General features: G+C 33.5%; 1 protein-coding gene across 1 annotated transcript; it reads left to right on the top strand.

Annotated features, from left to right (window-relative positions):
* The first annotated feature begins 14 nt into the window (after positions 1 to 14).
* LOC149799350 (von Willebrand factor D and EGF domain-containing protein-like) lies at positions 15 to 14558 on the top strand. Its single transcript, XM_089958673.1, has 13 exons — positions 15 to 145; positions 521 to 603; positions 2716 to 2779; positions 3732 to 3911; positions 4494 to 4693; positions 5705 to 6026; positions 6267 to 6422; positions 6822 to 6993; positions 7376 to 7566; positions 8125 to 8385; positions 8736 to 8844; positions 11083 to 11230; positions 11778 to 14558. Exons 2-13 carry the CDS (start codon positions 584 to 586, stop codon positions 12007 to 12009), a joined length of 2055 nt encoding a protein of 684 aa, XP_089814799.1. The 5' UTR covers positions 15 to 145; positions 521 to 583; the 3' UTR covers positions 12010 to 14558.
* Positions 14559 to 15267: the final 709 nt, after the last annotated feature.

The following is a 15267-nucleotide window of genomic DNA, read 5'->3' on the forward strand; positions in this document are numbered from 1 at the left end:
ACACGAACGTTATAACAAACCTGACCATCACTACCAAGATGCCAATGATTACAATCCAAGACGAAACAGATTTGTACTAAAACTTCGTACAGAAGGCACTTTGGTAAACGATATAATTGGAGGAAACTACTTAACCGATGTTAATGTAAGTATTTGACTATACTGCTTTGATCTGGCAAAGAACAATATATTTAAAAACTGGACTGAAGTACTGGTAAATACACCAATACCAGGATACTTTTAGCATGAGTCAATCGTAATACGCTCACACGTAGCTGAAATGCCAATATTGCTTAGCACAAATAAGCTTAGTCTTTGAATGAATTCATCTTATTTGTATCACCTACATTGTTTGGTATTATAGATATTGTATAAAATATGTTTGTTTATATTTCTTTTAACAAAATTCATTTTATTAAATATCTTCCCTTTCATTTGTCTTCTGCAATTTTCATATGCGCATACCTTTAAGACTCTCATATTATAATGGCTTAAGGCATAATAAATTATATTATTTCAGGTGGTGGTTCAAGAAACACCGTCCTGGCAAGGAAAAGTATGTCAATCCCACATAGATCCCCACATGCTGACATTTGATGGAATGTAAGTGCAATAAGGCATAGTAAGTTTATTTGCCTTTTTAAATATATTTTGTTTTTAAAAATTGCTGATCAAGTGTTCATATGAAGCAATTGTTTATACCAATACTGTTGAGCATATCAAACTAGATGACACACCGAGTACTGAATTAGAGAGTTCACTCGCTCTTTCAATATGTTGTTGCCTGTAGTCAATATTACTCCGTTGGAAATACAAGTATGTGTATTGGCATGTGATATATATAAACATATGTATAACTGCATAGATTTCTCATTAAAAGGAAATTCGGCAATCCACGCTTCCTTTTAATAAAACTTTTGCGCATGTGGTACATTAGTGATACAGCAACATAATATAAAACTTCTTAAAGTTTCCATTTTAAAGAATAAATGCTGCAGTTTCTCATAAATTTCGCTATTCCTCCAGTGGAACTAAAATTTGGAACGATTCGTGGAAAGCTATCTGACATAAACTGTTCTTTGAAATAATCAAGATCTTAAGTTTAAGCACGTTCAAATAGTCAATTTAGAATTAAGAGATGCCACCGTTTAATTCAGTCACCGAAGTTGCTTGTAATTCCGTTATTTTTCGCAAGTGCTCCAAAAGTAGCAACGTGATACATTCAACACATTCCGTCACTGACTTATTTAATAATAAAAGCATTCACACATTCGAGAGGGAATGAAGAGAGGCAGGACCGCGTTTTTAGGCGGATCTGAGGCAAAAAAGCACGCATTACGCAAACTGAAGACTGGGACGAATAGCAAAACGTTAGACATTTACATTAAAAATGAATTATCAAATTAGTACATACTCGATCAACTGAGGCGCTGAAATACTTTGAAGGGCGAACTTGGGCTGAAGGCATCTCGAGCTCTTTCGGAATTTCATATTGATAGGCAAGCATACGAATTAATGTACGTGAATAACGCCTTTAAAGAAAAAACAATTATTTAAGTGCGAGGCCAAATGCTACATCATATCAAATGCAAAATGGGAGCAACGTGTCACATAAGGATCCCCCACACTCTCCGACAATGCATGATGTTGGCTTCTTGTATTTAAAATGATTACGTTATTAAATCTTGTGTTCCAGCCTTCGATTAAAATCGGATGAAATCACAGATGTCTGAGACAATCATCGGATTATTTCGGAATCATGTGCAAATTAGGAGGATCTCTTAGTTCGTATGAGAAGATAAATGGCTCATAACCTGATAAAACGTCGATTTTATGTAGTTGTAATGGCATCTAACGATGTTTAGGCAAAATATCGTCTTAGATGCAGTATTATTCAGATGATTTGACATATGTAACTTTTTGTACGTAACGACAACAGTGGGACTTTAATATATAACATGGTATACAACTTTGACTATTTCGAACATCAGTAGAATGTGTCTAAAATAAAGATGCACATAAACAGTGTAAGCTATGCATACACTGATTTATAAATGTATCATTAATTTCATATATATATATATATATATATATATATATATATATATATATAAAGATATATAAAGATATATATATATATATATATATATATATATATATATATATATATATATATATATATATATATATATATATATATATATATATATATATATATATATATATATATAACTAGAACATAACAAGCTATAACCCTATCCCACCTTTTGCATAATGTAACACGAAGGTGCATTAGCTTTATTGTAGTGCTGAAGTTAATTCAGTAAATATATATCCTTTTTTATAGAGTATGTACTAATTTGACAATTCATTTTTAATGTAAATGTCTTACGTTTTGCCATCTTTTCCGTTTGGCTGTGAGAACAAACATTGTTTACAACAATATCGTGTACAATTAACAAAAAGAAGAAAATAATAGAATATATTTTTATTCAGTTTGCCTTCTGAAAGTTTTAAGATGATGATATTTGAAATCAACTAACGCACTATAATTGACATCAATTACTGTTATGAAATGTATATACGTGAATTCTAAGATGGTCCCATAAGATTATTTATATAAATTGGTAGATAATTATGAAATTTTAACATTTAGGTCATGAAATACAATATGCGGATACTTGCTATAGAGCGCTTCGTTTTCTTAATTTTCAGGTATTACGAAAATCAGAACGATGGGGATTTTGTCATGTATCGCCATCGGTCTAGCAAGCAAGAGGTGAGCATTTATCTTTTTATGTCATCATATATTCTGCCACGTGCAATAAGTCCAACGAATAGTATCATTCAGGTTCATAGTCAACCCTGATAGCGAGAATCAATAATACAGTAGCGTTGTTTACCTTTCGGAAATGAAATGCTTTTTCATTTTCGGCGACATCCCTCTGAACTGTTAATTCAACTTTGAAACATTCTTTTACTTCGTTCATCAATATTTTCAGAATATTGGAAACTTCTTTTAAACAAATGAACTCTGGTTAAATTTCTAGATAATATTGTCACCCCTGGAATCATATTAATTTGTGAAATATGCCAATGCCTTCATTACGAACTATGAGCAGTTCAAGTGCTTGTTTGACAGGTAAGTACAGGCTCATAACGTATGATGCATCATTATCAATTTTATCAAATATGTTTTGTACTAAGAGGGACTGCACAAGCAAAATTAGAGCTGCCCTTCCAATTCAAAACGAAACCAAAATTTCATTGCTTGGTTGCCTAAAGAACGGTACGAAAAAGGATGAATAGATTCACCTAAGTGTGACAGACGTACTACTTTCTTTTGCATATTAAAATTGTTTACATTGAATACGTTAATTTTCCAACTGAACTAATTTGAGTTTAATAATACAACGATGGAAACAACTCGACAATAGTATAATTAATAAGATATCTAAAAGTTCAGAATTCATTGCAAAAACTTAATGTAGTTTTTGATGCGTAGATATTTATTGAACATGATATACGCTTATAATATCCCACTAAAAGGAATCACTGAATATGGTTTGAGAAACGTCGCATAAATAATAATTTATTACTTTCAAGAAAATACAAAACATCTGGAAATTTAAGTGTGGCTTTGTAGTGAAGAGATTTACGCAGATACGAGGGCGCAAACACACACACAGATATATATATATATATATATATATATATATATATATATATAGGTTCAGATGAGGACAACAAGGTGCTGGGGCGGACGCGCAACATGTGCTTGTGCTGTGGCTGCTCGAGCTGGGGGTGACTTGTTCATGATTAATATATGCAGCACACCCAGACTAATCAGTTTTGTTTCCTGCGCCGAATCAATCCTCCAAGTGACTCGGATGAATCCTAATCGTTACAAGGTACATGGATAAGTTCTAATTATTCATTCAACGTTTATAGTCTTGTATGGATTATATTCAGAAGACATTATCCATATATCCACGTTGACCAAGATGATATCGAACTAACGTGGACGAATGTGTATGCACTAAAAGCTGATTTGTCGGTTCTCCAGACCATATATTATAATAATTGGATAATGGTACGATGTTATGGTCATTTGCTTGCATTCAAACTCAATTTCTCCGCATTGCTGGGTGCTTCCACTTATTGGTCAGTTGAATTCGATTCTGATCTGGCAATGACAGCGAATTTACAGCAACACCCAGCTTGACTATTTCATGTTCATAGGAATGTAGTAACATTTCAACACAGCGCCTGCCGTTATGTGCAGTTGATTATGTAGAATTTGGCCGTCATTTTCCCGACATCATGTCTTGAAAGCTATATTTTTAGCATTATTTTCGGTTCGCAGTAAAAATGTTTGAATTGATGTGAATAATAGCTGAATACAAAGGTGTGAACAAGATCGCATCAATGCAGTGCCTAAATATCGCAAGAAAAAGGTACAAAAACACACTTGAATTTTTTCTTCCCAATAGGTTTTCATGCCGCTTGGAACTATTGTGGATATCACTATTTGGTCTGATGTATACCTAAATATAGACATTTACCCGTCAGTAAAAGACGCCGATGAAACACTTGGTCTATGTGGTGTACTAAACAACAACACAGGAGACGACTTTATATTGCCATCGGGACTTCCAGAATCCAATAATAATGTATTCTCAACGTCTTGGAGGTATGTTATTTAAGCAAACATCATCTTAGTTTTTTCTTCTTATTTTAATAAAGGATATACTATTATGGAAATCGGATAAATCGCAAAGTCGAAATGTATGTACTTTCCTTTTAGATTTCTGAATATATTGGAGGAAAATAAAATACTGACTTATCGATTTAATGTCCACATCCACACCAAATTAAGTCCACAGAGGAGATCAAAGGAACATTTTGTTTCCCCTATATTACGTCGTCGATCTTCTTTTATGTCATGCAAAAAAAATGATAAATAACAACAAGCGTTATATATAAATATAAGACGTTACCGTGTAATCTACGATAGTGTTATTCAAGAATTTCGTCACTGTGCAGTAACTTGCTCGTAAAATACAAATCCCAATAGACAATATAATGCAATCTGAAATCATATCAACTGCATTCAATCCAGGATATTTGGAATAAGTTTATTTATTTTCTTGATTTAGTAGCATAAGTTATTTCAAATATTACCAGTACTTATGTAGCAATAAAAGATTTTTCACTAATAAGGCACTGGCGGATGAAATGTTAAAATATACACTACTATTTTAATAAATGCCAAATTTAAATATCTGTAATTAAGCATTAATTTCTTTCACTGGTTTTGATTCAAAATTTGTATTTATTTTCTGTACAACTTAGTTCGATTATTTATCAATGATAGAGTGTACGGACATCAGAATTAAAATTGTTATTTTGTTATGCATATTGCACACACGTTTGTTCTTCAATACATAAAAACACAAGAAAGTGTGGAATTTATTGGAGTAGTATAGTTGTGCGATTTTGGGAATAGTCCACCTATTCATTTTGAATATGCTCCTTATATCTGAAAATGAAAGTAACACAAATGGTTTCCACTCTATACGTTTCGTCTTCTTCATCGCCATCGTTATAATTTTCTACAATTCCTAAATTTATTAATAGTAGTAGTAGTAGTAGTAGTAATAATAGTACTAATATTAGTTTAGTGTTATTTCTGTTGTTCTAGAATCAGCTCCGCAAACTCATTCTTCAGCCCAATGAACTTCAAGCCTACATTATGGGATGAATGGTCAAACCTCTGTGTATGCCCGGCTGCTTTGAACACAACAATACCTCCTACCACTGCCTCTGGAGACAGGTCAACTCCACTCTGTTCCGCTAGTTTATACTTGTCGTGCACAAAGAAAGTCATTAATCAGGGCAAGCCTTATTCCTGTGAGGTGAGAACGAAAAGATCAGAAACCTCGAGAACTAAAGAGCTGGAACGGATATCCTTCAAACAGAGCACGGATGCTGGTCCAATTTTCGATATTCATAGATTTCAAAAGGTGATATTATATTCCACAATGACTTTATTGTAGGCTATAAAGCGATTAATATCGTAATGAAAAGTTTGGACTTCATACATAGTGTAAATATTTGACAAATATGAAAATTAAACAAAAATTTGAGAAAAAATACAAGATAACAATTAACATGAATAATTAATATGTCTTCACTCAGCGTTAGAGACAGCTTGTTGTTGAATTAAAACCATATTGACATTGCTTTTAATATTTCTTTAACAGAGACAAACAAGGAATTATACCTTTGAAGAAGCATTCACCTTATGCACAAGTATATTTGATGCAAATTGCACGACAACTGCCTTTGAAGGAAGTCTTCCAGAAAATAGTAAAACGTTCAAAAATGGCTCGCTTTCAAACTGTGCCCTGGATATTATGGTGAGTAAATATGTACGATATGCAAAGATTCTAATTTTAAAAAATTTAGATTACGCTCATATATGTGTGTGTATGATTTGTATTAGATCAAATGCCAAATGACAGATATACAAATGGATGTATAGATGGAGCAGCCTTGTATAAATTACCGAACAAAAAAATCAAAACTTTCACTATATGTCATTTCTCCTTTAGATAGTATGCTCCAGGAGGCAGACAGTGACGCTACATTTAACATTTAAATTCAAAATGATTAATAACATAACATGTTTTGCCGCTTGAGAAGGTGAATTGATACACTGGCTGATATACGTGACCTTGTAAAATAATGTTGAATCCTTCATTGCAAATATGTTTCGCTGTTCCTCATGTTATTGTTTCCAACATCGAATAATCCAGTACATTGGAGATTCTTCGCTTGCAAATGTCCACTGTGAATCATACCGATCAGTTGTCGATGAAGAAATAAGCAGAAACAGTACATACAGAGAGGCTAACCCTGATGTAGTGAACTCATTTCGATCTATGGCATGCATTAGTAATTGCAACTTTCACGGCGATTGCGTCAACGGTAAGAACGTTTAACAATCCATTATTATTTGTAACCTTACATATATATTTTTTATACCGTGGTTCAATTTATTTTCTGTAAGAACTATTTTATCTTCAATGCGGTAACAACACTTTTATGAGTGACTTCTAAACTTACAAAAGTTGTGTTTGTCGATTTGTATGGATATACTGCATGGCTACATGGATTTAATACCGGTTTGTTTTGTATTTTTGTTTATAAATCCTTACCTTCTTATAATTTCAACCCTAAGTTTATAAATTATGCATGCATTTATTAGTTCGCAAATGTGCTATATAAGTCGGTAACATTGTGATTTATTTTAAAGAGACATTATTTCTAATCCAAATAAAAAATTGCCGATGTATATTGCAACATTCAGGAACGTGCTTTTGTCACGAGTCCTACATTGAAGAGGATTGCTCTGTGTCTCTGAATGTCTACCCAGACGTAGATGACACTTTCAATGGGGGATTATGCAAGAGAGACGATGAGGACTGCTGCGGCGACAAACCAATATACGGAATACATTTTGTGGAAGGAATAACCAAGCAAAAATCGGAACGCTTCCAGGTAAACGTTGCACTGACAAAAGCCTTATAGTTTTAAAATTACTAGACAAATGTGCATGCCGAAAATGGCTAAAATTATTTGATGACAGCGATGAAAATGTTCGAAACTTCACATTTCAGGCTTATAAATGTCTTAATGCGCACATAAAGGGAAATTTTATGTACGTTAATTGCATTGATAAACGTACAAAAGCTATTTTTATATCAGTCAGTACAGAGTACATATTTCTTTTACATTAGCTCTATGACTCATACGAATTTCATTACACATCTAGGAAATAGATTTTCTTCCCAGTAGGTATCCATTTTGCTCTTTATGTAAGGTTTTGCTTCTGCCTTATTTTATTGCCTATTTTAAAAGTGCAAACAATGAAGTAAGCTTTTATTAAAGGTATTTCTGCTGCATATTCATGCATTCTGTATTTTTGTACATTTGAATATATAGATGAGAGTTCGACAATTGCATCGCATAGTCGTGTTTCTAAGAGTGATATCTACAATCTAGTTAGAATAATCCTTCGCAAAAGAGTCAATGTGTATCTAATATTTTATTTTGCAGAGGTATGCTGATGGGACAGAGACAGTCCTTGAAACGATCATCAGTAACATTCCCGTTAAGAACAAATACGAGGGTACAATGAACGTACCATGTTATTCAAGAACCGATTCTAGAAATATTATCCAAACATTCGTCTCAGGAGTTCGAGTATACTTGACGAATGATGGAAGGAACTATGGTTCCCCTCAGACCTACTTTATATATGATTCCAGATGTCAGGGTGTTGCCAGTGCAACAAATGGATACACGTTCTATCTTATGGTAAGTATGTTTCATGGATAAGTCGTACCTGAGTATATCAGGCGCCAGCATGCAAGATGGTACGTACAATAATTATAAATATCTCAACGTTTCAAACGCATGAATTTTAAGACTGGTGTGGTAATGACTATTATTTATGATTATGTTACCTTAAGGTTACAAAAACATTAATATATAACATTCGGCACTATTATATTGCTTTAATTTTCAATACATTCTAAGAATGATACGAATACGTCCTGAAGTATAACATGTACAGTGTAATCCATTACCACCTGAGAGCCAGTTGACGCCTATAAACATTTTCCTTAAGGATTTAAAGATTATTTTGCTTTTGCGTTTGTTTTCAGAATGGAAGCTGCTTTATTGATGATGTGTGCTATAATGATAGCAACCAAGATCCATCAGACAGCTGTAAAACATGCCAGAGTTCTGTTGATCCCTACTCATGGACGGACGGTAAATTAAACCTCTTTTAGTGTTTCAAAACGTAGTTCTTCGGATAATTGCTGGCAGGTCATTCACGCAGTTTATGACCTTACGTGTTAGAGAGCTATAGTAAATGGTGTCACCCTAACTGAAGGAACTGAGCAAAAGAAGCATGTTTAGTAACGCATGTCTCAATGAGACCGATCTTTTGTGACTTAACCCTTGGATATCCTAGTTGGTTTTGCATATATCTTTATTTTATGGCCGGTAAAACTGAGAGCTGACTTTGCACTTTAAGGAAAGCATAGATTTACAAGTGTGATGAGATGTGATGTGATTTTTTATTTTTAACGTAGCTTTAAAAAATTTTCAGTCCTATCGCTGCGATGTCTGCAGTGTGGCAGTTTATAGTGATGTCTAGCACTGGGGCATCATGCCGCAGACATGTAGCATGATGTCCCACCCAGTCACATTATCCTGACACCAGGCCGACCAGTCCTAACACTAACCTCTTAATGCTGAACGCCAAGCGAGGCAGCTGTTAGTACCATTATTTAAGTCTCTGGTATGGATCGAACCAACGACCTCCCGCATCCGAGGCGGACGCTCTAACCACTTGGCCACCGGAGCGGTGATTTACAAGTGTAAAAACACAATTGATACACAGTCTATAAATCGTTTATACTTTTATTTGCGCTGAATTTAATGTGGATAGTTTTACGCCATTAAGGTGAGTAATTTTGTGATACAAAACACTAATATATATAACATTTAATACTATTTTTTAATGATGAAGACACAAACAATTCCTATCCACTATTCGGCCTAAATATATCTAAATATATATATATATATATATATATATATATATATATATATATATATATATATATATATATATATATATATATATATATATATATATATATATATATAAGATACCCTTTAAATGTTTGGGCATTGGAACTCTAATAGAATCAGTCAATATCAGTGATTAAGAGGTATTCAGTATTCGATTGTTTTTTTCTTCGGTTTTCTTCGACGGACAAAAATGTGTACGATTTCCACCGTTATGGTTGTCCCAACCGCACATGATGTTGATAATAGATTAGATAGCAGAAAACCATGGAAAGAGAAAAGTCTTAATTATAGAGGTTGCCACTTTGAATATACACAATCTGAAGTTCTTGTAAAATTATATGCAAGCAACAAGCTGTCGATATAACGATTGGCTGTCTATCGTTTCTATTTATATAACGATTGGCTGTATATCGTTTCTATTTATATAACGATTGGCTGTCGATCGTTTCTATTTATATAACGATTGGCTGTCTATCGTTTCAATTTAAACGATGAACTATCGACATAACTTGTGGCTCTTTCTATGCAAGCGATGAACTATTGGCTTAGCTTGTAACTATCTATAATTTTGTATGTAAACGAAGAAGTGTCGGCAGAACCTTTGGCTGTCTATGTTTTCTATTCAAACGATAAACTAATGGCAGTGTTTTGGACTGTTTATATTTTCTTGCATTTGTACTTGCTTTGTGTTCATATTTCTTTGAACTGTTTAGAGTGTACCAAAATTACACAGAGTAACTTGATATTCCGAAATGTCATTGTAGTCTCATCCATTGAAGCATGATGCCTGCTCTTCTATATATCTTAAATTCGCGCATCGTTGCAGAGGGTTTAGTTTACGCTTTAGGATGAGAGTCGTACAGTTAGGGTTCAGTTGCAACTCCCACTTCGAAATTAAATAGAACCCCAAGGAACCAAACAATAGCGAATGATATGTTATTTAAGTTTCCATTGATCATCATTAGAACCCAGTCACGCTACATTAGAAGCAGATAAAGAAGTGCTTCAAATTTACATTTCCTTTGAACTTATTTTCACGACATTTTACGCGAAAAAGCCATTTTTATCTTCATTAGAATCGTGCAAAGAGGTCAATATTTCGGCCCAGGCATTCTAATGATATATCATTACACGATGACGTGCGTCCCGTTTTAGAACATTGTCAGTGTAGTCAGTATTAGCAATCTTGACTTCTGACCGGTGTCGTGATATGGTCTGCAAGGTGAAACGAGTCAGAGACCTCAGAAAGAATCGCCAATTGCTGCTAATGTAATTTTTTTGGAGGGAGGCTTTTTCAAGGTTAATTTAAATTAATCGTTCATGTATTATCATATAAAAGTATTCATGCTTGAGCGAGGTTACGGTGATATATATGTCCTAGTTATAAACATTTGATTTTCTTTGCAGGATGTACCAGTAACAAAAAGAACCCGCCATCTTCACCTGACAACCTTATTCTAACTGTATCATCCGTTGTCTCGGCGGTATTAGGCGTTGCGATCTTGGTCGTTATTACAATCGTAATCATCAAATGCTGCTTTAAGAAGGAAAATAGGTGAGTGGGGACATGAAAAGAAAAACAAATGCATTCATGTAGTTAAATTTCGCGACTGATAGCGGTCTAAATAGACATAAAACATACACTGAGAAACGATTGCACTTGAAACCAATACACAATTTGAGTATATGTCAACATTATACCTACATCGTCTTCCACCAACCGCACCCCTTAAAGAATCAACAAACTATTGTGCAATGTAAATCTAAAGATAAACATACGATGTATTTACTTCACTAGTAGTTCACATTTGGCACAAATTACATGACATTTAATTATATTTAGGAAAGTGTTGAATTGTTCCCAAACACGTGTATATACTAGTCCATGCCTATTGAAAAATATATGCAAAAGCTTTCAGTGCATAATTCATCTTTTCTATCGTATTTATGATAATATGCTCCGTATTGTATCTTCTGTTTATATATTAAACATTTTTTTATTGTGCAATATATATATATATATATATATATATATATATATATATATATATATATATATATATATATATATATATATATATATATAGTTTTATAATTTTCAGGGTTACCGGAAACTTTCAAAGCAACATAATAACAACGTCTCCTGGCAATGCTAAATTTCAAGAGAATGAACAAAACTCTGGTCAGAAAAATGTACCAGGCAATGAGCCAAAGGTTGAAAGAGAGCTCAGTTTCCTCAACAATCAACCGTGGGGAAATAGACCAGGAACTGCTAAAGACATTTCCTTCGATTTTTCCTCGACACCACTTCCATACTCGACACTCCTTGAATGATCATTGGCATGTTGTGACATCACATGCCCTTCACCGTGATTAGAGAGCACACAAGCTGACCAATGAGTTCGCTTTGTAATGATAAGTCTAACTTCAGGTACAGATAAAATGTAGTCTGCACTTGATATTTTAGAACTAAAGCTGTGGTTGCACTTGGAGCTGGGTAATACGTAAATTTAATACTGGGATACACCGCGGTATTTCTGAAGATACAGCGATAAGTTCTACCGCAATTATATTAGGGATCAACAATTTATTGGTCTAGGTCAGGAGCATGACACTATTTTCGAGACGCATTCCTTCACACATCAATTGTAATAATAACTTGCTCTGATTTATAGCAAACAAGCATCATGTAATATCCAGTATAACACCAGATAAAACCCATTATAGCATGAGGTAAAATGCATTTTAACACCAGGTAATATCCATTTTATCATTTGAAGAAAACAAAACTATCTTGAGACAAATTAAAATGGAATATCTCATCTCAAAAGAAAATGTTGCCCTCCCTCAACCAAAGGTTAAATGGCTCGTATCTGATTATAAATAAATTTACTAGGTTAATGATAACTGTGTTAAAGGTTGTAATCTGACAACTTTAACTTACATTATAGCTGACACCCTGTGAAAGATATCAGGTTAACATTAGAGAGGTTGCTGATAAAAATAAGGATCTGTTCGACCGAAGCGTACACTTTACTTGCTATCCTACTATTATAATAGGCAAGGAAACTTTGTCTGGTGTCAAGCCCCTGGCACGATATTTATCAGAGTGGTGCAGCACACATAAAACACACTGACTTGCTAAATGAGAAAATATTTGATGGACTGAAATATTAACTAATATTAAAACAAAACGCAACTGCTCTCCTAAACATTTTAAAATGTTTTCCAATTTTACAAAACGAATTCATTTTTATGACATATTAACATAATCAAGAAAATAATTAAAGATGTCATTTATATGTGCTCTTAAGTCCGAAATCTTTCCACCACTTTGGATTTGAATCTAAGATCTTTCACGACATTCAATTTGAATGTGGAAACCACGTCTGCCTACTCCAAGTCAAATATGTGATTAAATAATCATGCATGTTATTATATTTGTAATATTGAAAATTGATTTGTGATAATTACATCTGTTTTGCTAAAGCAAAATAGTAATTATTGAATTATTTTGTCATCTAAAGCCTAATTATACTGCGAATATCAATAAATTCGTCGCGAGATTATTCGGGAATTTCTGTACATTCCTTACTGACGGAAACTACCGAAGTATCTGCACTGTAAATAAGTACCGTGGAACGTTTCATCATAAAACAATACCGCGGTAAAACGAAATACCGGTAATACCTCACACATCTAGCTTTAATCGTTTTTTTCTTTTTCTTCTAATATTCTCTTTATCTTCTCATTATTATATATAGAAACATTGATTCCACTGAAGGTCTTTTGAAATGAATTGCACATTTTGTATGCTCACTGCAACATTTTTTCCACCCAGTATGTAGTTCAAAGGAGGAACAATGCATGTCTATATTATAAGGAAATCCACAAATTGCACAAATAAGCAAATGTCATTTCTAGCTTTCAATTGTTCTACCAAAACTACAATTTATACGCTGCTGCATTCAACGATATATGTCTTATGACTGCTGTAGCAATGTTGGTCAGTACATATTTGTATAACTTAATTGGAACATACATTTGTGAATAAATACTTGCGTCATTACAATGACATATTCCGTCGTTCTGATATCTTATATTATCATTATTTGCTTAGTGTTTCTTTCTGTAATTAGACGTAATGTGAACTCTGCTTGAAAGATGGAAGACACTCGACAATCAGTGAAATCTAGTGGTCCTGACATATCTCATGCCTACCTGAAGTGAATGCTGTTGGTGAAATGGAAAATCTTGGAACATTTTTAAACATGTAATCTCCTCTCATGTTCGGATTAAGCACACATTATTAAAGATAGTGTTCGCTACAGTGATTAGCTCTATTAAATATAGTCATCATCATTTATAGAAGATATAACTAGTCCACCGAGTTGAAGAAAACATGCTATTGTTATCAATGCGCTGTTTATGATTTATTTATTTGTTACGGACATAATTACGCAGCCTAAAGATGTTACACATACATCATATTTTGTATGATTGCATCATCAATGTTATTCATATAAATTATATTTTCTATTTTGCATATGTGATTAATTTTGACAGTGTTCCGGCACAAATCTCAACTTTAATCAAGAGTATTTACATATGAAATTATTAAAGACCGAGGTTCAAGGCCGGACGGTTGTTGGTAAATGATGAAAAGTATATTGTACCGGTATATTAGGATTGTTCTAGTCGGTTGAACGTATCCTGACGTATCGATCTTAGTTTAAATGTATCAGAGGCTTTTATTCTCAATCTGTTTTTTACTTTGTGTCTTTTGTTATTCAAATAATGTGTTTGTCTGTTCTTTTCTGTATACGCTTTAATTTTGAGTCGTTGTGTTGTGGCCATTAATTTAATAAATATTTAAATATTTATATTAATTTTTATCTTGTTTATTCATATGTTTTATATTTGTATTGTTTCAAGATCATACAACCGTCTCTAATTTATAATGTATTTATTTATCAGGACATGTTGTGATAATTATTTCATTTAAATATATTTAATAAGTTACTGAATTATTACAGATGCACGTGCGTTTGTGTCTTCATAATAATGTTGGGGTTTTGTTAGATTTCTTTCATTGTCTATCAGTGCAATAAAATCAAGCTTAAATAATGTAAAGCTGGGAGTCATGAGATCTATGAAATGTGATATTTATACATATTTTAAAAATGTAGTTTTCTCTCGTTTAATCTTTATTCTCAATTAGCAAACTCTTCATTCTGCTTCGTCGTATCAAGCCTCATCCAGCTCCATATCTGCCTATCTCAAAAGGAACATGAGCCAAATACCTGAGAGATAAGCGTTTGAATTATATACAACCTAACCCCGATCACGCATCCTGTAGTACCTTTGTGTTAGTCAATATTAGCCAGCAAAAAATACGTCACTTTGCCATACCAGTCTGTAAATTGTCGGTTACCACAAATGTACATTGGATGAGGGTAGGTGTGTGTGTGTGTGTGTGTGTGTGTGTGTGTGTGTGTGTTTGTGTGTGTGTGTGAGTGTGTGTGTGAGAGAGAGAGAGAGAGATAGAGAGTTCATCTGATTATTACGTGGATAATGACCTTTGGCGTATGT

This window comes from Sinohyriopsis cumingii, chromosome 5 (genome assembly GCF_028554795.1).
Source record: "Sinohyriopsis cumingii isolate HCF-2022 chromosome 5, ASM2855479v2, whole genome shotgun sequence".
Taxonomy (NCBI): domain Eukaryota; kingdom Metazoa; phylum Mollusca; class Bivalvia; order Unionida; family Unionidae; genus Sinohyriopsis; species Sinohyriopsis cumingii.